The 22994-nt window shown below is 40.1% G+C and overlaps 1 protein-coding gene across 4 annotated transcripts; it reads right to left on the reverse strand.

The window, feature by feature from the left end:
- Positions 1–1970: 1970 nt before the first annotated feature.
- akap1b (A-kinase anchoring protein 1b) lies at positions 1971–21046 on the reverse strand. 4 transcript variants are annotated; one of them, XM_087282982.1, is made up of 11 exons: positions 19983–21034; positions 15393–16942; positions 12145–12278; positions 11807–11933; positions 10978–11105; positions 8203–8380; positions 7966–8116; positions 7359–7426; positions 7203–7276; positions 7048–7113; positions 1971–4541 (listed from the first exon to the last, which is right to left on the reverse strand). In XM_087282982.1, the coding sequence occupies exons 2-11, from the start codon at positions 16915–16917 to the stop codon at positions 4479–4481; spliced, it is 2514 nt and encodes an 837-aa protein (XP_087139108.1). In that variant the 5' UTR covers positions 16918–16942; positions 19983–21034; the 3' UTR covers positions 1971–4478. The 4 variants fall into 4 exon arrangements, 3 of the variants coding, with proteins under 3 accessions (XP_087139108.1, XP_087139109.1, NP_001091649.2); XM_087282983.1 differs by lacking the exon at positions 19983–21034 and adding an exon at positions 19493–19596; XR_015508640.1 differs by having other exon boundaries at positions 4089–4541; positions 8203–9288; positions 10163–11105; positions 20893–21034.
- Positions 21047–22994: the final 1948 nt, after the last annotated feature.

The raw sequence follows: 22994 nt of genomic DNA on the forward strand, positions 1-22994 counted from the left end.
TTTGGCTTCGGTACAGACTAATCTAATGTATAGCATTTACACAGATACACTGAGCAGCCACTTTATTAGGTACACACCACTGATACCGGGTTGGACCGTCTTTGCCTTCAGAACTGCCTTAATCCGTTGTGGCATAGATTCAACAAGGTACTGGAATTATTCCTCAACGATTTTGGTCCATGTTGACATGATAGCATCAAACAGTTGCTGCACATCCATGATGTGAATTACCTGTTCTAACACATCCCAAAGGTTCTCTATTGGATTGAGATCTGATGACTGTGGAGGCCATTTGAGTACAGTGAACTAATTGTCATGTTCAAGAAACCAGTGAGATGATTTGTGCTTGGCACGTTATCCTGCTGGAAGTAGCCATCAGAAGATGGATACACTGTGGTCATAAAGAGATGGACATGGTCAGCAATAACACTCAGGTAGGCTGTGGCGTTGACACAATGCTCAATTGGTACTAATGGGCCAAAAGTGTGCCAAGAAAATATCCCCCACACAATTACACCACCACAGTCCTAAACCGTTGATACAAGAAAGGATGAATCCATGTTCATGTTGTTGACGGCAAATTCTGACTCTACCTTCTTAATGTCACAGCAGACTCACACATCGACTCATCAGACCAGGCAATGCTTTCCCAATCTTCTATTGTCCAATTTTGGTGAGCCTGTATGAATTGTAGCCTCATTGTGAAGACAATGGTCTTCTGCTGCTGTAGCCCATCCGCCTCAAGGTTTGATGTGTTGTGCGTTCAGAGATGCTCTTCTGTACACCTCAGTTGTAACCAGTGGTTATTTGAGTTACTGCTGCCTTTCTTTCAGCTCAAATCACTCTTGCCATTCTCTGACATCAACAAGGCATTTGCGCTCATAGAACTGCCACTCCCTGGAAATTTTTACTTTATCAGACCATTCTCTGTAAACCCCTACAGATGGTTGTATGTGTGAAAATCCCAACAGAGCAGCAGTTTTTAAAATACTCAGACCAGCCCGTCTGGCACCAACAACCATGCCACGTTCAGTCACTTAAATCACCTTTCTAACGAATTCTGATGCTCAGTTTGAACTTCAGAAAATCTTGACCATGTCTACATGCCTAAATGCCTTGAGTTGCTGCCATGTGATTGGCTGATTAGAAATTTGTGTTAACAAGCAGTTGGACAGGTGTACCTAATAAAGTGGCTGGTGAGTGTATCATATGACAAATTTATCCTACAAAAAATAATAAAATACATGTGAGGGATTTTCTCATTTATGAGCACTGTATAAACACACACATACATACAAATACAGTTTAAACCGGTTTCATTTTTTTAAACCAGCACTCAGTTCAATTTTAGTATAATTTAGTCAGTCTATTACACTGAATTATAGTACAAACATCTCTGGTTAAAAACAGAAAGTTTTCAGTTTATAAGCAGTCAAAACAGCACAAATTTTGTAATAACTATTTAAAAGTATTTACTGGTACTTGATCACTTTCTTGGCAACACGGTGGCTCAGTGGTTAGCACTGTCACCTCATAGCAAGAAGGTCACTAGTTCAAGCCCAGACTGGACCAGTTGGTATTTCTGTATGGAGTTTGCATGTCCTCCCCATGTTTGCGTGGGTTTCTCCAGGTGCTCCAGTTTCCCCCCCGTCCAAAGACATGCTGAAGAAACTAAATTGGTCAGTGTATGTGTGTGAATAACTGTTTTCAGTACTGGATTGCAGCTAGAAAGGTATCCACTGTGTAAAACATATGCAGGATAAGTCGGTGGTTCATTCTGCTGAGGTGACCACACATGAATTAAGTGACCAAGTCTAAGAAGAAAAATTAGTGGATGAACGCTTTCTCAAACACTATGACATTTCTATGGCTGCCAAAAGAAAGATTATGTATTATAAATGAAAGATTTAACCATAATCTTTAAATTTTCTACAAACCAAAATCATTTCCAAACTAAAACGTGACATAAATGTTTTTAATAACTTTATTCTCTTTTTTCCAATAGATCTGTACAACCAAAGAATCAAACCTTGTAATGAGTCTGGCAAAAAAAAAACTGACCTGTACATGTCTATGCAGGATTTCTTACACTCATTTAAATAATCAAATGATTAATTATCTAGCTAAGCAAACATAGCAAACCATTCCTACCAACAGAGAACAAATGAGCAGATTTGGGATGATGTGGATGAGGAAAAAAAAAAAAAAAAAGCATGTTCCCTTTTGTTTCCTACACTCGCTTTCAGTGTTTTTACAAAAGTACAGTGAGACATCTTATATATATATATACACGCACACACCTGGACAAGTCTAAAGAAGCGTGACTTTTTGTTACAGTTGGAACATACAGGTCGATACATTTGAACTGGTGGTAGGAAGTCGTGTCAGTGAAGATATGAGCGTAAATGCGGAGGTTAATTGGACATGATTGATACATTAAATGTAAAAGACAGACCTAAAAGACAGAACAATGAAACGTTTCGGCTGTGAGGTCGGCGAGGTTCCTTATTCATCCGCCTACTGTAATGCAGGCAAACCTATAACGGGCCGCGAACGTTCACACAGGTCAAGTACAGCAATTCCTGAAACAATATGACTAATAACTCTCCTCAAACACAAGAAGGATGAAATGAAAAGCTCATACCTGAGATGAACGCAGTATGGAAACAGAAGATGTGGGGGGAAACAAAAAAAAAAAACACCACGTAGCATCATGGGAAAACCGTGACAATCCCCTAAACCTGCTTTCAATCAATGTTACTTTCCAACGCTGTCAGTTTACACACAGGCTAAAGTCGGCAGGGTGTATAATAGTTTCAAAATAAGTACAAAACTATATATTTTCTGTTTGTTTATATCCAGAATATCTCTGGTAAAGCCAAATATGTACAGTAACAGGGGTTTTAGAGAAGTTCCTCAAGGGATTTAGAGGCTAACAACTGTAGTGCTAACAACCAACTAGCCTGGAAATGTCCCACGCCATTCTAGACATGCTGGACAACATTGCATTAGCAATAACTCAGCAGCTAAAGAAATGAACAAGCCTTGTGAATGACTGCTGGAGCATGATTAATGACAAGATTCGAAAAAGAACAGGGAATATTAATCTCTGTGCCATTATTCTTTGACAAATTATACAGTAATAAAGCAGACCTTAATTACATCCCATGTAAAAACCAACATAAAAAGAGCAATGGATAATAAGGCTTAAAGCTTTTTTGTCCTCTCCAAGACAGATAGGTGTATCGACAGCTTCTCCTAGTGGCCAATTGCGTGGGTTGCTGGGATTGGATGCAGTGTACCATTATATTTACATAATGCAAAGAAACATTAATGGCAATGGGTCTACTTGAAGTGATGTTATTGCGAGAGTGAGACGAAAGCAAGCGGCCTGTCACACGGATGATTGTGACAAGTGAATCGACATGCTTTGGAGCTGAATTACATGCATACAAAAACACACAGACCCACTGAATACAGTTCATCCACCCAGAAAAGAAATGTGCCGTCACGTGATAGTGTTCTGGTTGATGTAGTCGTTCTTTTAGTGTCTCCACATGTCAGGATTGAGCACACATGATGCCTTTCAGCACCAGTCGAGCTCTAGTGTGGGGTCTCAATGTAGTTTTCCTTAAAAAAGGCCCAGAATTCAGGAGGGCACAAAGGTCTCCTGGATTAACCGATGTGAAGCGAATTAACCGTTAAGATCTACCGAAGCTGAAGGCAGCTGGAGTCCCACAGATCTGGAGTGTGGTGAAGAGGGAGGTCATGAGATGGGATGCGCATCACCCTCTTAAGGCCACACTGTTGGACAGACAAACATTGAGATGAAGGACATGAAGTTATGGTCATTTATTCCTCGCCAAAACGTTCTGGCTTTCCACCATGCCTGGAAAGTGAAACACTTTGATGAAGCCGTGATAGACGCAAAACATGACTTCTCAAGTCAGCAGCAGCAACAACAACGCGCAGTTTCTACCGCACCACAGTTTTCTTCTTCAATGTACTTTATTACTACAGGTTCTTCAAATCCACAGCAAGATAATCCACAGTTGTTTTTCTTTTTGTGTGTGCTGGAAGGAGTCTGATTGGACGGAAAACATGATTAACCTTTATTTTAGTTACAATATTTTAAATTTACAAGAGCACAAAGTCAATAACACTTGAGTCCTTATTGGTTGTTCGGTAACTTGACGATTGGCTCTTTCTCTTTTTTCGTACAGTAAATTTCTTACGCAAGGGGGATAGAAATGAAAAAAGAAAACAGAAAAAGGCTGTATGCAGGGGAAAGCAAATCAAAAAGGAAAGAAGAAAAAAATTTATTCCAGGAGCCAGTGATGCGCACTTCAGGAGGTGGTGGTGGAGGACACGGTGGGAGAGGACAGGACTGAACCTGCAGATATCCATGAGTGGTGATTATTAAGGGGCAGGTGGGCCATGAGGTGAGTGAGGAGAGCAGGGCGAGGAGCTCTGGAGGATCAGAAACTGTCCACCCAGGTGCCGAAACCTCGCTCTGCCAAAGTGCGATTGAGCAGGACCAGCTGCAAAAGAAGGAATGGAGTATCAAAGTTATATCACATTTTACCATTCTAAAAGATATGGAATGATAAACAACCTGCTGTGCTTTAAACATTTCTTCAAATAAAAAACTTGAAGTAAATAAAGAATAAAAAAATATCAATAATAAAGTAAATAAATAATCATCCATCTATATACACATACAGGGGTTGGACTGAATGAAACTGAATCACAATAAATCATTAGTATTGGTGCAGGACCTCCTTTTGCAGCAAATAAAGCATTAATTTGTCTTGGGACTGACAGATACAAGTCTTGCACCATGGCCAAAAGGATTTTTAGCCATTCTTCTTACAGAATAGTAGTCAGGTCACTATGGCTACGTTCACATTACGAGGCTTAGTGCTTAAATCTGATTTTTGCTCAGATCTGATGTTTTTGCATGGCTGTTCACACTGCTCTTATAAATGTGGCCAATATCAGATTTGCAGTGTGAACAGATCATGGTCCTAAACTGACCCGCATGCGCAAAAGTGCATTACAAAGAGCACAAAATTATGCACCTGTGTGTGCTGCATGAGTAAGCACGTTGTCAGATCATGCTTATATGATTATTACCCTTTTCACAGACAACCGTGGTTTAATTCATGAGCTGTAAATGATTGCTCAGCCACTACTAATGTGTATTTCGGCAATTGAGACCTAAAATAAGTCTCCTGTGATAAACAAAAAAAAAAAAAAAAAAACACTGATCGTTTGTGATTTATGAAGCGCGGTGCGTGGCGCTCTGACCACAGGTGTAGTGAACTCATCAAGGGTTAATGAGCAGCCGCAGACTGAGCTGTGAAGGCAGAGTTGGTTTATCTCTGTTTGAGGAGTTACTTAATTTTACTTCGTTATAAACAGCAGACACGTGCAGAAGGGCGGTTTGGGTGCTCGAGCACCTGCCCTTTTTTTCTCTCGGAGAGAAAGTTCTTCCTCATTTGCACCCGAATCCCCTATCTGTAACACCCACAACGCTTTTCGGCTTCGCAATCAACCCGTGCCTCAATCGTTAACCAGATTAGTTAACAAGCACCAGTTATGCCTTCAAAATCTTTTTCAACATGAACAACCAACTTTCTGTGGTACTGTAATCGCCCTGTGTGCCATTCTACTGTGCTGCTGAGAGGTAGATGATGTCTGCAGCACAGAATGATGACGCATGTCACTCAAAGATTGTGTAAAAGTCACATGAAATCCAACATATCCGTTCACACTGCGGTCGCAGTGCAGAACATCAGATCTGTGTCTGATTTAAGACCACATATGAAAGTGGCACAGATCTGACCTGAAAAGATCAGATTCCATGCGGTTCGGGCTGTTCACACTGTCATCACCTGTCACATGAGGGGGAAAAAAAATCTGATTCGTGCCACATTTACCTGCAGTGTGAACGTAGCCTATGTGATGCTGGTGGAGGAAAACCTTTCCTAACTCACTCCTCCAAAACACCCCAAAGAGGCTCAATAACATTTAGTTTGGTGACTGTGCAGGCCTGCCATTGGAGATGTTCAACTCAACTTTTTATGTTCATCAAAGAACTCTGCCACCAGTCTTGCTGTGTGCATTGGTGCATTATTATCCTGATATACGGCACCACCTTTAGGATACATTGTGCGAACCAATGAGTGCACATGGTCCACCAGAATGGTTCAGAAGTCCTTCACAATGACACGGCCATCTAGCACAAGTATTGGGCCTAGAGAAAGCCACGTAACTGCAGCCCAAAAAAATCACTGATTCACCACCATGCTTCACTATAGGAATGCAACAATCTGGGTGGTATGCTTCTTTCTCCACACCGTAACTGTCCCAAATATGGAAAAGACAGTGAAGGTGGACTCAGAGAACAATACATCTTTCACATTGTCTACAACCCAAGATTTTCGCTGCTGGCACCATTGAAACTGACAGTTGGCATTGGCATCAGTGACCAAAGGTTTGGCTATAGCAGTCCGGCCATGTATATTGACCCTGTGGAGCTCCTGACGAACAGTTTAGGTGAAAACGGAGAGTGAAGATGCACATTTAATTTTGTTTCTTGAATACAATCCCGGGTTAGCACCCAGACATCCCTTTCAGACAACTTTCTCTTGCATCCACAGTTACTTCTGTTGGAAGTGGCTCTTTTTCTTGGTGGTATGCTGACATTACCCTGGATACTGTGGCTCTTGATACATCAAAGACTTGCTGTGTTGGTCAGATACACCAGAGGCAAGGACCAACAATTTGTCCCACAAACGTAACCTTTTCTTTGCTTACTAAACCTTCACGCTCTGCTCTTACTGGTGGAATGTGCCATCAATGAAGATTAGTCACTAGGGTGTTCAATTTTAGCCATAATACCGCAAACACTAAACTGGCCAGTGTTCCAGTTTCATCATCCAAGCCCTGTATATATCCACTTCAGCTGCTGACTACTGTGTGTATGTGTAAAGAGGAGATAGATTAGCACATGTAGACGGATGTAAAATCAGATATTTTTACCTCCTCTCCCACCATGTTCCACATGTGTACTAAAGGAAGTCCTGTATTATTGTCATAGTTGGTGACCTGCATGAGAAAATTGGCCATTAAATTATGTTACTTGTAAACAGCATCAACATAAATGTCATGCATTAATGAATGATTTAAAGACTCACTTGTGCCAGCAATGGAACCCCTCTCGTCATCTCTTCCAGTGCAGAATTGGCCTCTGCTGAGAACCGATCCTCTCCTAATGAAGACATAAACAACAGTGAGATCTAGATAGAGCGAAATGATGACGAACTCAACTTATGACATTTAAAACAAGGCACCTGGTAGTGGGGCAATGTTGTCCAATAGCACTTCTGTTCCTTGGAAGGGTAATGTCACAAAGTCTGACCTGAAAAGCGAATTGAATTAACTTATCATTTAATTTAAGGCCATAACAAATATGATTTTTTAAAATATGTAAAATAACCAATCATGATCAGCAATTCACCATCTGTGACAGAAATATTCTCATAAAATGTTAAACACCATAATTCTACATGCATACTATTTTTTCTTTAAAAGAAACTTGATAATTTAATTAATCGAAAGTGCATTAAATTGATCAACATAAACTATATTTAAAGAATCCTGGAAAGATGCTATGGTTTACAAAAAATTATTGAGTAGAACAACTGATTTCCTTAAATAAGCACATTATATCAGAATTATTTCTGAAGGGTTATGTGAAACCAAAGACTAAGCTAAATATTCAGATTTACTTCGACAGTAATTGATAACCTTATAACTATATTGAAACAATTCAGTTGCAACAACATTTCAAGGCATTACAGTTTAATTTTTTTTTTAGATCAGCCTTAGCAGCTCAAACCAATTCTCAGTATTCATTGTATTTGTTTTTTTATTTGTTGCTTCAATTTAAAAGGGAACCTGATCTGTCGAAGGGTGTCAATCTTGACTCTGTCGTAGCCTCCATAATCAACATATCGGATTTCCACTTCAGTTGAATCTTTGTAGAAGGAGATGACCTGCGCTCGCCACCACGCTCCATCAACAGCTGGGGCCGCACATATCACTCCAACTGCAAATATAAAAAGATGAGAAAGAAAATGAGTGATTCTCTCTAAAAACCAAACGTGTAAAAACACACAAAAGGCCCCATCTTACCTTCAACAGGCGATGGTAATGGAGGAGTGCCGGGCTGCGAATAGCACAGGAACATCTGCTGGTCCAGACTGCGCAGGGCATGATACGTAGGGTGAGTGTGTTGCTGGACAAATACGTGACCAGCAGAAACGATGTTCACCACAATTACTTCTACCGTCACACCACTGGGCAACAGAAGCTGTTAAAGACAAAACAACAAGCATTATGACAGAACAATAAATTCTAATGGTACACAGACTTTGGTTCCCGTATAAGTATCCCAAAACAAACTGGCCTTTAATCATTAAAAAATAAATAAATAAAACTTTAATAAATGCGTGAACTACTCATGATTCTAGTCTTATGTCAGCCAGATGATTATTTTCATGGTGAAAATATAAGGTCTAAGAGATAACATTAAAACTACACAAATATACTAAAATAATCCAGATGATATATTTTTTACATTTATTACATAAACATTAACTTTATAGAAATACATTCAACACTCACTTTAGTTGGCAAGGAAGCATGATGGTAGCTTTTCTAGTCAAATCTAATCTTACATGAACCTTCCAACTGAATTGTACATAATTGTGCGAGAACAATTATATGTAATACCCCACCTACAGTTTATACAAAATGATAGTAATGTAAAATGTAATGTTATGTGTATTTATATAGCGCGTTTATTGTGTATGGCCATATACCCAAAGCGCTTCACAATCATGAGGGGGGTCTTTCCACACCCCCACCAGTGTGCAGCATCCACTTGGATGATGTGACGGCAGCCACAGGACAACAGCGCGGCGCCAGTGCGCTCACTACAGACCAGCTATAGGTGTAATGGAGAGACAGTGATAGAGCCAATTCAGTGGATGGGGATGACTGGGGGGGCCATGATGGTTAAGGGCCGAAAGGGAGTTTGACCAGGACACCAGGGTTACACCCTTACTCTTTACGAAAAAAGTGGCATGGGATTTTTAATGACCACAGAAAGTCAGGACCTCGGTTTGTCTCATCCAAAATATGCCACTCAATGACTATGTTTACATGGACATCAGTAATCAAATTATTTGCCTTAATCTAATTAAGACAATAATAAAACTAAGGCATTTACATGAGTTGCTTTTTGAAAGTTTCTTTCATGATCACGTTTTACATGTTATAGCACATACTTAGATTAACGTCATTGCGATATCCGCATTTCCTCTGAAGTTTCATGTAACTTCGGGTGTTTCATTATTAATTTGTCAAATTTAACTGTGGTTTGGCTCTTTCACTTTAATTCGGGCATGCCCCCCGTGACAAACAAGATATTGGATGCAACTATGAACTGCTGGAAGAGTTGTTTTAATGGAAGTTCATACCGCATGCTAAATGGAAGAAAAAAAGAAAAAAAAAAAAGTTCAGCATTTCACGAGGCAGTTGTCTGTGGTCTGCACTGACTCTGTAGGTGCAGAGAGTGTCAAACAGCCCTGTGTGTGTGTGTGTGTGTGTGTGGACTATCCTGTCGCAAAATGCGGCGAAAAGTCCTACATAATGGTAATAGTTCGAATAAGGCGTTTACATGTCTGTAATGCACTTTAATATTGTGAATAAAATTGCCATACTCCACACGTCCTACTTCGATTTCTCGATGACTTTAATCTGATTAAATTAACCAAAAATCGCTGTTGACATAGTCGACTCTTAATCAGAGTATTGTCTTAATCGAATAATTGGTGTCCATGTAAACGTAGTCACTGACAGTATAGTGTCCTCTTTACTTTTACTGGGGCATTATTACTCGCATAAACCACAGGTTGAGCTGCTGGCCTCACTAACACCACTTCCAACAGCAACCTAGTCTTCCCATGTGGTCTCCCATCCAGGTACTGATCAGGCTTAGCTCTGCTTAACTTCAGTAAGCGGTCTTGGGCTGCAGGATGATATGGCTGTGGCCATATCAATACAAGGTGGATGATAGTATACAATATACTAGGCTATTTTGGGTTATTTAGAGAGCAAATAATTTCAATAATCTGTGCAGTGACACTGTTAGAGAACAACCTGTGCTGCAGAAAATGGCATTTAGATGATCATGTAAATGTGATGCAAGCTTTTAATAAAAAACGTTCAACAACAGTGATGTGGGTGTTGTCCCAAGCTTTAAAATTTGTTGACTTCAGCTAAGTCACACAAAGTTTCAGTTTATATTATAGATCAGCTTTTCAGTGTTATATACATATAGAAACTATTAACGCACCTTCTGAAACTAATTCCACATAAAAATCAATTGATTCAAATCAAGATGACACCCTATTCATTCTTCATTTTCACCAAGTACTTCAGGGCTTTTAGAAGTTAATCCTAAAGTATACTTTTGTTATATATACGCAAGAGTCAGCATACAGTAAGCATAAAGAAAATGTAATAATCAAAATAATGCTTATACTGTATGCGCACTCAAATAAAAAATATGTAGGTGCATTTGATTTTTGCAATAATTACTTTATCCACAAGGTGGCAACCATGCCTCATGGGCACCAATTCAGAATATAGAAGAAAAGCTGTACAAACAGAACAGACTGATATGCTGCAAGCTACAATGACAAGAGATGTAGATGAGAAATTGTGCAAAGATGTTCAGAGCACACTCATTTGTATAACATAAGAGTATAAAGATGGTAAGAAATGGACAAGCAGCTGTAGGCCAAAAGTAAAAAAATCATCACAATTTATCCCATAGTGCAAAGTATACTTTGAGCTTCAACGGTCTATGTTATATGCAGGAGAGGAAGGAGCCAATCTCACCCAAGAAGTCATGGGCAGAGAGGGCAGCGTTAGCGGCGGGGGAGGTGGGGCATACAAGTTGGTCAGGTCGAGGTCTTTGAACTTTTTCCCAATCAAAGCCAGTGCCTTGTCTACCTGCTGCTGGGTCCCTAAAAAACAAACAAACAAAACAACAGAGTCAACGCGTTATATGCACAGCAATTGGTTTTTAACACCGATAAACTTCTGGTGGAAGGTTGATGCGACGATTTTCAATTTCATAAGCTTTGTCTGACAGCGTCGATAATTTGATTCAAATATAACTTGTTACATAAACTTAAGCATTCATCTAGATCAGGGGTGTTCAAACTCGGTCCTGTAGGGCCGGTGTCCTGGAGAGTTTAGCTCCAACCTTAATCAAGCACAGCTGAACCAGCTTATCAAGCTCTAGCTAGATATTCTAGAAACTTCCTGACAGGTGTCTTGAAGCAAGTTGGAGCTAAACTCACCAGGAGACTGGCCCTTCAGGACAGAGTTTGGACTCCCCTGATCTAGTGTTAAATTCATTTAAAGAAGTGTTGCCAGGAGCAACAGGTGAGAAACTCCATCGAAAAAGTTAAATAAATTTGGTAAACATAAAATAAATGTGGTAAAATAAATTTCTATATTTTAAAAATACTGGAATTTAATGCAGTGCTTGTTGTTGAGACCCACTTTATATTGTATCTCAACCAGGCAGCATAGATTTTAAACAAACCAGACCTTAAAACACATCGAGTTTAATGCAAATATAAAAGTCCCCATGCAAGTGTCTTATTAAATCCACAGATGAACAGTGAGAATGAGGCCATTCAGACAAAGATTCCCTTACCTTCTATATGGCAGATCTGAAACTCTTGAGTGTAAGGCAGGGTTGAAATGTAGATCTTAGCACCAGAGCTCTGCTTCAAGAAGCTCACGTATCTCCCTTGTTTGCCTATTAACCGCCCAACTAGATGCTACAAAAACAGGAAAACCACTGATATCAATGGCTCAATTTCAGAAACGAGATTAAAAAGTTTTGCACACTAAAATGTTGTGTTATGCATTCAAACATCACTGGCCATTTACGATTCATTCTGTGCTTTGCAGTGTTTTACTTAAAAGCTGCTAAAATGGAAACTTTTGATTGACAGCAGAAGCACTAAATGGGGGTTAGGAAAAACACACCTTTGGCACCTCAATCTCCCACACAATAAGCTCTGAGCTCTGTGATTGACAGGTCTGGCTGGCACTCAGCTGACCATCTCCCGCCCCCAAGGTAGAACAGCTGTCCACTGAATCCATGCTATTCACATCTGAACCTGTTGGAGGGTGGAAGAAACAACACATCAATATGATCAGCATGAAACTTTGTCTTTACCTATTGTTTGTAAAAGTATTTATAACCACAAAAGTAATCAAATTAAACAAACAAGGATTCAATGTGGTTACAAAAAGGAACAAATACTTTATATAAATAAAATGTATGCACATACATATGTACAACTAATCCCAAGGTAAAATGTTTGTATATAGTTTTATATAGTATTAGTATTATATAAGTCACAATAGTAATAGGAAATAGTAGTAGTATTAAAAACGCATAAAAAGGTAACATAGCAGATGAAATACAGAGCAATAAATAGAGAATCTGCCAACAGATACAATTCATAAATCACCTGCTACTAATCCTGAGATGATCTGGATATTGTAAATACCACAGTCATTGTAGTTGGAAAAATATGGCATCGATTCCACATACGCTCCAGACAACATTTCTATAACTTCTATCGAAATCTTTTAAGGCGTCTAAACAGATCATTCTTTAAAAGAAATTCAAATGCTAATGCCTGCTTAGTCAAGTCATGACAGTCTGCTAAGTAACCATGGGTTAACAATAACAAACACAACCAATACAGACGAAAATGACCACTGACAAACAAAACAAGCCTCTTCCCTCAGGACGAAAAGCTATTGTGTTTTTTTTTATTCACACCCTTAAGGCAGTAAGTCCTCTTCTGTGTAGTCACTTTTCCTTCAATCTGACAGTATCAACGATTATTCATTTACTTGGGTTATACTAACAAGAAAGGAAGCAATTTTAGTTTTGCTACACTTTCTCCTTTCATTCAAATGTTGATGGGCTGAAGACTGGCTGTGTTCCAGACTGGATTAATCCACCTTAGAATTGCAATTCATTGCAAACCAAAGGGCACAAAACTGACCACTTCAAAATGCCTTTTGGTATGTAGGATTTTAAAAGATATAATTGGACACTTTTTACTCCAGAGATTATTTGTGCAAGGTTTCACACCCCTGAACGTATAACACGCAAGATGCAAAAGTATATCATGACAAATTCCTTTGAAACTCTCTATCTACAAGGTATTAAGAATGAGACCTTTAGAAATGGATCAGAGCAAGTCTACAAACCTCACAATATGACAGGAGGATCAGCAAGCAGTGACTGGTGTGACAACACCTTACAAGTGTTTAAGCAAATAACTCAGTTTTTCTGTCATCAAATCAGCAGAGAAATGCCCCAGGCCGTAAAAACAAACATTGGATGTCACCGACCCAGTATTGTTATGTTCTTGTTTATAACTATTGATGAAGAACCAATAACAAACTTACTACTGCCCATTTCCAACACCTGGGGCCTCATGTACGAAGACTTGCGTGGAAATCATACTAAAACATTGCGTACACACAAAGCTGTAAATGTGCGTACGCAGAAAAAATTTCAGATGTATGAAACACTGCCAAATCTCACGCATATTCTTTTGTACATCTGAATGAACGTGAAACTGAGCGCAACATGCACGAGCACAAAACCCCTCCCTGCCTCCTCCCCCATATGAATATGCTAATGACTATGCTAATGGAAAAACCCAACGAAAAAGCAAAGACAAAATCAAGCAAAAAGAGAAACTTTGAACAGAATGTGAATTGGAGGTGCTGCTTTCGGAGGAAGACCGGAGAAAAGCGGTGTTATTTGCAAGTTTGTTCTCCGGAATTAACAACAAAAGAAAAAAATAGAGTGGGAGAGTTTAGCTGATGCGGTCAACACAGTTGGGTCTGAACATATCGCACTGAGTGCATTAAAAAAAAAAGACATAGTCTGGTTTATATCTGTAAAATGTTGCAGTACGCTTAACAGTCTCAGTGGCGCGCTCGTAAGACGCATTTGATCATGAATTGATACGTTCGAGCATGAACTCGGCTCGATTCCAGCGTCTGATGAACTCTTGTTTTTTCCCCCGCTACATATCAGATTTTGCCAACTATTTATCACGAGAAAGACAAGTAGGAATCATCAATAAGTTCATATCAATAAGCATCATATTTTATTTGCAAATTTATTGAATGGAAATGTTTCTGATTCACGCATGCAAATTCATCTTCAGATAGTGTCTTTATAGCAATGTGCGTGCGGTAGATCGCTCAGATTACATTGGGAAAACAGGCGACTGCTGCAAATTGTGCTTTAATGTTTAGCTGGTCAAATGTATGGTATGGAAACCTTATATACCTGCTGAACCCATCTCATACAGCTGCCATTGCATGGCTCAGACACTTTGTAGAGAGGAATTTAACACAACTGCCTCTAGGAGTCGCCAATGGAAATAAAACAGACACGCACAAAAAATGTGCATACGCCTGCCAGAAAGCTGCCGTGAAGCTGCGCACATTCCCACGTTCAGTTCATTGTTAGTAAATCCAAACGTGAGCGATTCTGAGCGTGAAACCTGGCGTACGCAAAGTTTTTGTGCGTACGCAGCGTTGATACATGAGGCCCCTGCTCTGAAGCAGATAATTAAAAAAATAAAATAAAAAAAAACGCAAGAGACTGCTGATAACCATGTAAGGTATAGCAGGGAGCAGTAAAAACAGCCGTGCACATGTGATTGTACTCATGTAACATACTCTGTTTTGGAACTTGAGCATCTGAGGTTTCCAAAGAGTCTATTCACAGTTTGAGGTACCCTTGACTCAGGCTTTTTGAAGTACTACATTTGGCCAAACATCAATATGAGTATTGTCACTGGTTAGAGTTAAATAAACTAAGCCAGCTGAAAACAGTGGTCTTCTTTGTGAACAATAAAATTATTAGCTTAATTTTGGTTGAAAACATTTGCAGAAAATTCCTTTACAACTGACAAGCTGCAAACTAAGCAAAGTGAATTACAAGCTATTCTAAGGCTTTGAATGAATTTGAAATAAACATACCACATAATACACTGTTAAACAAGCCACAATTAAACAACCTGCCCAGGTGGAGTTTACATGGAGTGTGCAATATCAGGAAAAGCTCAAACTTCACTGAAATGTAACTGAATTTCCATTCTACAGGTTCAAAATGGCAAAATAATTATTTTTTGGGGTTGATTCTTGATTTGAGGTCAAATCTTTGTGTTAAAATCTCAAGAACTCACCTCCAGATTGGTCAGCGTCTACCTCACTGGCGGCACCATTCCTAAGGCCTGTTCCATTTAACCGTGCTGCCTCACAAACCGTAGCCACATTTTCTGCAGTAAGGGGTGACTCCTGAGGGGCAATCAGAGCAAGACTTTCGTGCAGTCTATCTTCTTGACCCTCTGTGGCCTTACAAGTCCCTGAAATTTGAATGAGGTCCTCTTTGCTCTCAGATACTGTCGAAGACAACCCTGTGCTATGAAGGTCCTCGCTGCTGACGCCATCCTCGGACTGGCACGTGCTACATCCGGAGTCTTCCACTAGAGCTTCCTCCGCCTGCAACTTGGCCAGAGTTGGTGTGGATTCCAACTGTTCTCCAGACGGCACAGACAACAACCCTCGATCTTTTTCATTCTCCGGCATCTTCCAGAGCGAAGGTGCTAGACAACCATTGACAATCTCTTCTGCTATCTGTGCCGCCCGGGACTCTGCACTTTTTGGAAGTTGACTAGATTCCTCTTTACCATTTAGAGCCAGTGTGCTGTCGTCGGATGCTTCTGAACCTTTGCTGTACCGGGACTCACAGCTGCTGACTGCCATGACCTCCTGGGTGGCTGCTGAGATAACCTCAGTGATCAGCCCCGCCGCGAGACGTTGAAGCTCCTGCAAGTCTGGACTAGTCTCAGCCGGCAGGCCCAGGTCTCCGTTCTCATGATGCTGAGCCCCAGTGGAGCTTTCTGAGAGGGGTGTGCTGGTGGAGTTGGGAAATGAGGTCAAATTTAAGGGTGTTTTTGGGCTGCAGGTCTCCAGCAGGACAGCTTCACTCTCTGTTGAAGATATAGTGGAGGCCAGTTCATCTTTAGAAATGTCAGCCTGCAGATTTTGAGCACAAGTTGTTGCTAAGCTTTCAGTGGCCACCTCTCCCTCAGGTTCGGGTCGCTCTGCTTTGGCTAGCTCTACAGAACGCTGGCTAGTTAGTGTTTGGTTTTCAACCTGCTTCTTGATTGAATCAGTGCTTGCTGGCGGTAACTGGCTTGATGGTCTGGCATCAGTTGCGACATCTGGTCCTTTGTGATGAGGGGTTTCCTCAACTGTTTTTGTGGGGGTTGAAGATGACACAGGAGTTGTCTGGCTAGTGGTCTCTGGGTGGCTTTTGGGGGGGACTGATTTTGTACCGCTGTGAGGAGCGCTTAGTTGTCCACTTGCTAAGACAACTGGAGGGGTGCCAAGAGCCTCTCCTGCAGTGGCTTTTAGCACTGGTGTGTGAATCTCCGCTACCACTTCCTGCTCAACAGGCCTGTGCTCTTTGGCCTTGACTCTGTCTTGGCTGGTTTTACGGTGTGTGCTGCTGGATGCAGGGCAGCTTTTGTCGACCATCCCATTGCTGCCCTCACCAGAGGAGGTCCGCAATCCCATGAGTGAGTCCTCCTCACTGTCGTGGCTGGTGATTCGCTCTTTTTTGCGGGAGATGTACCACCACCAGCCTATGAGCGCCAGCACTCCGGGAAGCGTATACGGAACAAAGGACCGGAACCTCAGTGGCATCTCCGTTGGACCCTAGCAGCTACACCTGCAGATCAACACAAGGAACGGATATTAATCTAATTTTGTCCATGCAATATGTAACAAATAACAATGCTGTGATACGATGCAATATAATGAACACATTAACATCAATTATTAAATCTTATTATTAATGTTATAATGTATTTATTTATTTCAAACACAGTTAAAGTTTATCAGTAACTCAACGTTTATACAAAGACAACTGAGGAAGAAAACAACTGAACTGCCTAAATTTGCCTCAAATAGCAAACCTCAGTAATAAATTAAAGTACAAAAAAGATTTTTCGTAGGGGATTCTTTTTCCATATTGATACTAAATATAATTAATAAATTGACACAAAATACTGATTTGAGTTGAAATTACATTTATTTAGCAAGAAGCAGCCAGAGTGATTCAAAAGATAACTTGGCACAGAATGTTTAGCTGTAAACTAGAGGAAATATCTGACCACAGACCATCAGAATCTGAAAGAATTCCAGGGAGGCATGTAAAAAGAAAATGTTTTGTATCTAGTTAAAATTGCACTGCCTTTGGGAAGTGAAAGAATCTGTGAGTCATCCTCATCCTGGATAAATTTCACCCTGATCAACAATCATTTGTCTTGTTCACAAGTCTGTGCAAAATTTTGAGAAGTACCACCTCATCATGGATCTACAACATGCATGGGCATAGATCCATACATTGATTATTATATAATATGCATCAAACCTTCTGCACCTATGTACTACAGTGTTTACAGTATATTCTGCCTTGTTACTTTACAGTGAGAGACAGGAGAGTCCTGGCCAGCCATGCAGAAACTTCAGGGACAATATCACATGGCTGATATTCAACCTCAGAGGCTGCAGGGAGCTACGTGACATGTCTACCTCTTTGCTATTGGCTGGGAGGGGCATCCTTTCAGAGTTAAAAAAAGGACATTCATGCATGCCTTTCCATCATGGGAGCAGCATTTCCCAGTCTCCAGAACAGGAAGAAGACATCATGCACAAGTCCCTCCCATTCACTCCTGTACATAGTTACCAAAGATAAAGGGGTTTCCGTTTCTCGTCAGCTTCCAGATGTTTCAAAAAGCAACCTGAACCTGCTAACTTATTCATTGTCAGTAAATGAAAAGTACTTTCACGTCTATCAGTTGAATCTTAATATACAAACATATTTTGACTACATTTATCATTAAAAAGTAATTAAAAAAACATGAAATTTGTCATCAATTATCACCCTCCATTTGTTTGAAACCTTAGGTTATCATCTGTTGCTAAAAACTTGCTAACAATAAATTGTGAAAATTCTTGGTAACCAAACCAAAGAGGATAACTACCAATTTACATTCATCATCACAAATGCAAATGGGGTTGGCACAAGTGGAGGGTAAATGAGTAATTGAGAGAAGTAAGCGAGGGCAGCTGTTAAAGTACAATGTTAAATGCATCTAAAACTGAGTCTTCATGTTATGTCTATCATAATGATGCGATCATACGAATACTTCATAACCACAAATAAAAGAGACATCAACTACCCGCTTGGCATGCATATTATAGCATTTTAATTGTATTTGTGTATCTGTTTGAAGTTACTGGAATAATTTTGATAACACTGGTCTATACACACAACTTTTTAAACCCAAGAATTTCCCAATTGTATGTGCATTGTGTGTAAAAGCACCCCTAGACTGTATATAAAGGTGTTGCATCTGTAGAAGGTTGCAAAATACAGTGAAGCAGAACTCCTTTTAGATGTACTGTACAAGAAACAACACTAGTAAAACAAGATAGCTGTACATGAACTTAAGCAGTAAGTGTGCTTAAGGGTTACAAAACCTCCAAATCACTAAAATAAAAAGAAAATGCCATAAAAACTATATTAATATAGCATTTAAATTGACACTCAGATTATTTATTTGTGGATAGATTATGTGTCTATTTATATATTCATCAAATGTCACAATTTCTACAAATATATTTTGCACAAATGTAGTTCGTTTTATATTTTTATTATCCCAAGGTGTTCATATTTTATACATTTTAATTATTATGAGTTTAGCTCATTCTAGTTCAGCCCAATTTTTCTGTTGTCTTTGTCAAGCATCAATTTTGCAAGACGAGCAGTACTTGCCAATAAACGTGAATAACTATATCTCATGTACTTCTGAAAGAATCTGTTATAGTACCAGATATGGAGGTTGGTCAGAGAACACAATAGTCATAATATTAATACTACACTGTCTGTTAGCGCTATCAGTCTTGAGCACGTTTCATGTTACCACGTAGTCACATTACAGTAGTTTCTGCTCAGTGAAGTCTTCCTGAAACAGTTTGAGTCCAGTGTTCACCTTCAGCACGAGGTTAAATAGATGCTTGCTGAGTTTAACGCTCGCTGTCATATCATGGCCTGAGCGCGTGCGCGAGCGGACCATAGAAAAGAGAACCGAGCGCGTGCTGCACGGTGGCCGTTCGACCTTGGGAGGTGTATAGATAACGGAGAGGGCACCGTAGCCAGTCATTCGCGCAACACGTTACCTACGAACCCATTGATAGCAAGTAAGCGGCTTACTAGTGCTGCAGCATTCAGAATACAAAAGCGAACCTCCGATCACTCCAGCGCGTGAGGTAACAGTTACGCGCACCGGCTGCTGGTGGAGAATTACACCGAGACACACGAAAGTGACGTTCTCCGTGCGTTATATCACACTGCCAATGCAGCTAAAGCCAATGATATAATTGTGCATGAAAGTGCACGTCCCCACACACATTGCGCCAGATGTCTGAGAGGTTGCAATAAATGCTGCGCGTGTTAGCACTCATGCTAACCGTCCATTGCTGCTGCAGCTGCTATAAGGGCTAACGAGAGAAATGAGCTAAATAAAAGCGGCTGCTTGCTAATTTCCCGACAGCAATGACACAATAAACATAAGTCATGGGATTAAATAAAAGCGGACGCGCATAACATAGCCAGTTAGCGAGGTGATATTGACCTACAGTGCGCGTGGTAGGCCGCTGAATGAATTGCAACCCCATGCAGCTATTTAGTCCAAAGTACTGACCGCTTCAAGTATCTCCAGTTTAATCCGAATTCACCGGGTAACCCTCCACCGAGTGCTCGTTCTTCAGAGCGGCCCTGAATTATCCATGAGTTCACAGAAACCGCTCGTCCATGTGGCTTCGGTACATAATTCAGCTGAATGAAGGTGTGAGTTGACTTCAACGCGCAAAGGCATGAGAACAAAGCAGGAGAGCATATGTTTCCATGTCATTCTCCAAAACCACCACACACATTACCACAGCTCAAAGTTAGATTATGAATTGAACCTTTAAAATAGCCAAATGACAATCCCCTAATGGAAAAATAGAGATAATTTGGAGTCCTTGATGGATTGGGCCATAAACAAACCAAATGCTTGCTGGTCTAATCAGCTTGAGATGGTTTGTGGAGCATGTAGCTCGGTTAACTATTAGCCTGATAACCAATTCAGAAAATCAAATGTCATAGCTAATCTAAAACCTAGCAATCCCCCCCAATACCAGCTAACGTTAACGTTATAGCTGTTCAAGCTGATTTGTACGTCAAAGTCTACTATGTAATAATGATGCACTATTATGTATTTGATAAATTAGGGCACAATAATTGACAAGCAACACTTAAACAAGGGTTGAACTCAGATTTAGTGATAAGTTACTCGCTGAGGCTAACGTGTTTTCGGTCTCTATGGATAGCGGATAGCACTGGCGCAATGTCAAACACACATACTGCCCAACCAATAAAGATGGAAATCGTATACCATGATGGGATGGTTAGATGTGAGACAGTTAAATCTGCTTGAACGTTAAGCAGCAGAGGGCAACGGCAGACATCAGGACTAATCATAGAGGTTGCTAAAATGGGCTCCCTCTCTGCGCTATAAGCTTCACCTATCTACACATGAGGTAAAACGCGCGCACACGGGTCATACTCACTGTGTTTATGCGTCCCTCGCACCGCCACCGTATAATGTTAAATGTAACGTGGTCAAGGCCCAGCACAATCCCAACGTGTCCCCCCGCTTCGTGAGTGTATGTGTGTGTGTATGTGTATGTCTCTTGTCTCTCCTCCCCACGTGTTGATCGTCCGAAAGCACACTCTAAAAACAGAGACGCATCAGCTGATCAAATCTCGCGATAAGTCCGCTCTCAACGTGTAAAGGTGCCCAAACATCGCGAGCTTACAGTGGTCTCGGACTTCACAAGGCTGCTGGGGTCGTTATGGAGTCGTTTGTTTATCATTTAAAATAAAAGTAATACGTGAACGTGGCAGACGGGCTCAAATAAAAAAAATATATAAATATATTCAAGAAGTTGTAACTACAAATGTGTTTTCAGTTATAGTCAAACTCGAAGAGCTTCACTTATTTGATGTTATTATAAGGACAGATAGCCGCTAAACTTTGAACTTTACCCCTGGATGTGATAACGGCTGCTACATTTCAGCTAACTTGATTGGAGGTTTGCCACATTTTAAAAGATCACAGTTATCTGTTTGTGAAGTGCTCTGTTTAATCTAGACAAATATTTAACAGCATTTAAATGGTATGATTCTTGAATAACCATTATACATTCCGTTAACTTGAATAATAAAACTAGTCATTTAATTAAATCTTATGTACGTACTTTAATGGAATGCTAAACTAAATAAAAATGCCATTATCTTAACCTTTACATTTAGCTATAAGGATATGTTATTTTATTGTCAGTTATTTTGTTGGATGTTATCTAAATGGATTATTTAACTTGTGAAATATCACTTTCACAATTCATTATCAACATATTCCAAAGTCAAAAGTTTTGGGTTCTTTTAAAGTAACTTAGTGGTCCACTATGATATCATATTTTAAACTTTAGTTGATGTGTAATGTAGCTGTGTGAACATAAACAACATCTCTGTATGTAAAAAGTTTTAAGTTCAATGCAAAGGGAGACTTGGGTTTTACATAGTTAGCTTAGCAAAGCCTACAATGAACGAATTTTGGGGACTACAAAAAATACTTCTGCCCCCTGTGAGATCACAAAAGTTCATTACTGCACATCCAAACTGAGCAGGTAAGGCCCGTGGCCAGAGGCGTTATAACAGAGCAGAGATTAAGCCAAAAATGCGTTTAAATGCTGCTATTTCCACAGAGCTTTGTCCGTTTCTGTATTTAGGCTTCCAAAGGACACAACACAAACACAGAAGTGCTTACAGTTCAATATAAATTATGTTCCAGAGAATTATAAAATACACAGCAAGCATGATTTGACAAAACAGCTCCAGAATATCTTCCAGTTCAGTGCTGGATTCGGCTAAAATCTCCTCAAAGCCGAAGCTGTCAGGTACGTCCAGTAAGTGTTTTTATTAGTTAAAATTGATCATGACATGTACAGTGTCTAGCGTTTACAGTATGCTGTAGCAACGATGTAAACAATGGGTAATGCTGCTTTGCGGGCAAACAATTTAGCTACAAACTCATATTTATCAGTCAAACTGCTGTAAACACACACACTCCACCAGCACGTTCGTGTCTATTATGTGTGTGCGCACGCGACTGGCTGCACTGATTGTCTTCAGGCAGCTTTTCCATGCGTTACACATCTCAGATAATTAAGTCGCAAAAGATATGTGGATGATTCATATTACTTACACCTGCCTATTCTGGATACACGTGAAAGCCGTCATGTTACGCGTTGAGTTAAAAAAATACAGTGCTAGCGGCATAAAAATAAATCCAGGCTCAAATAGGTAGCATCCCACATCTTGCGCTTTATTCTTCTGTCACAATATATTACAGAAAATAACTTAATCCGAGCATCAGAGAAAAAGAAAGTCCACATGCGCTTGTTTCAGAAAGTTCACACACACATAGACGCAAACGCTATTAAAGGTGCCGCACCCCATTTTCATTTGTTACAGACACTTGTCAGATTTTATTTTAGAGAGCAGGCAGGAGGTTGACTGAGGTTTACATAGCAGAAAAGCGCGTGCTTTTATGGGCGTGACGTGGAGCCGATTCGCCAATCACAACATATTACTGTATAACGATGACCAA

This window comes from Danio rerio, chromosome 15 (assembly GCF_052040795.2).
Source record: "Danio rerio strain M-AB ecotype USA chromosome 15, GRCz13ab, whole genome shotgun sequence".
Lineage (NCBI taxonomy): Eukaryota > Metazoa > Chordata > Actinopteri > Cypriniformes > Danionidae > Danio > Danio rerio.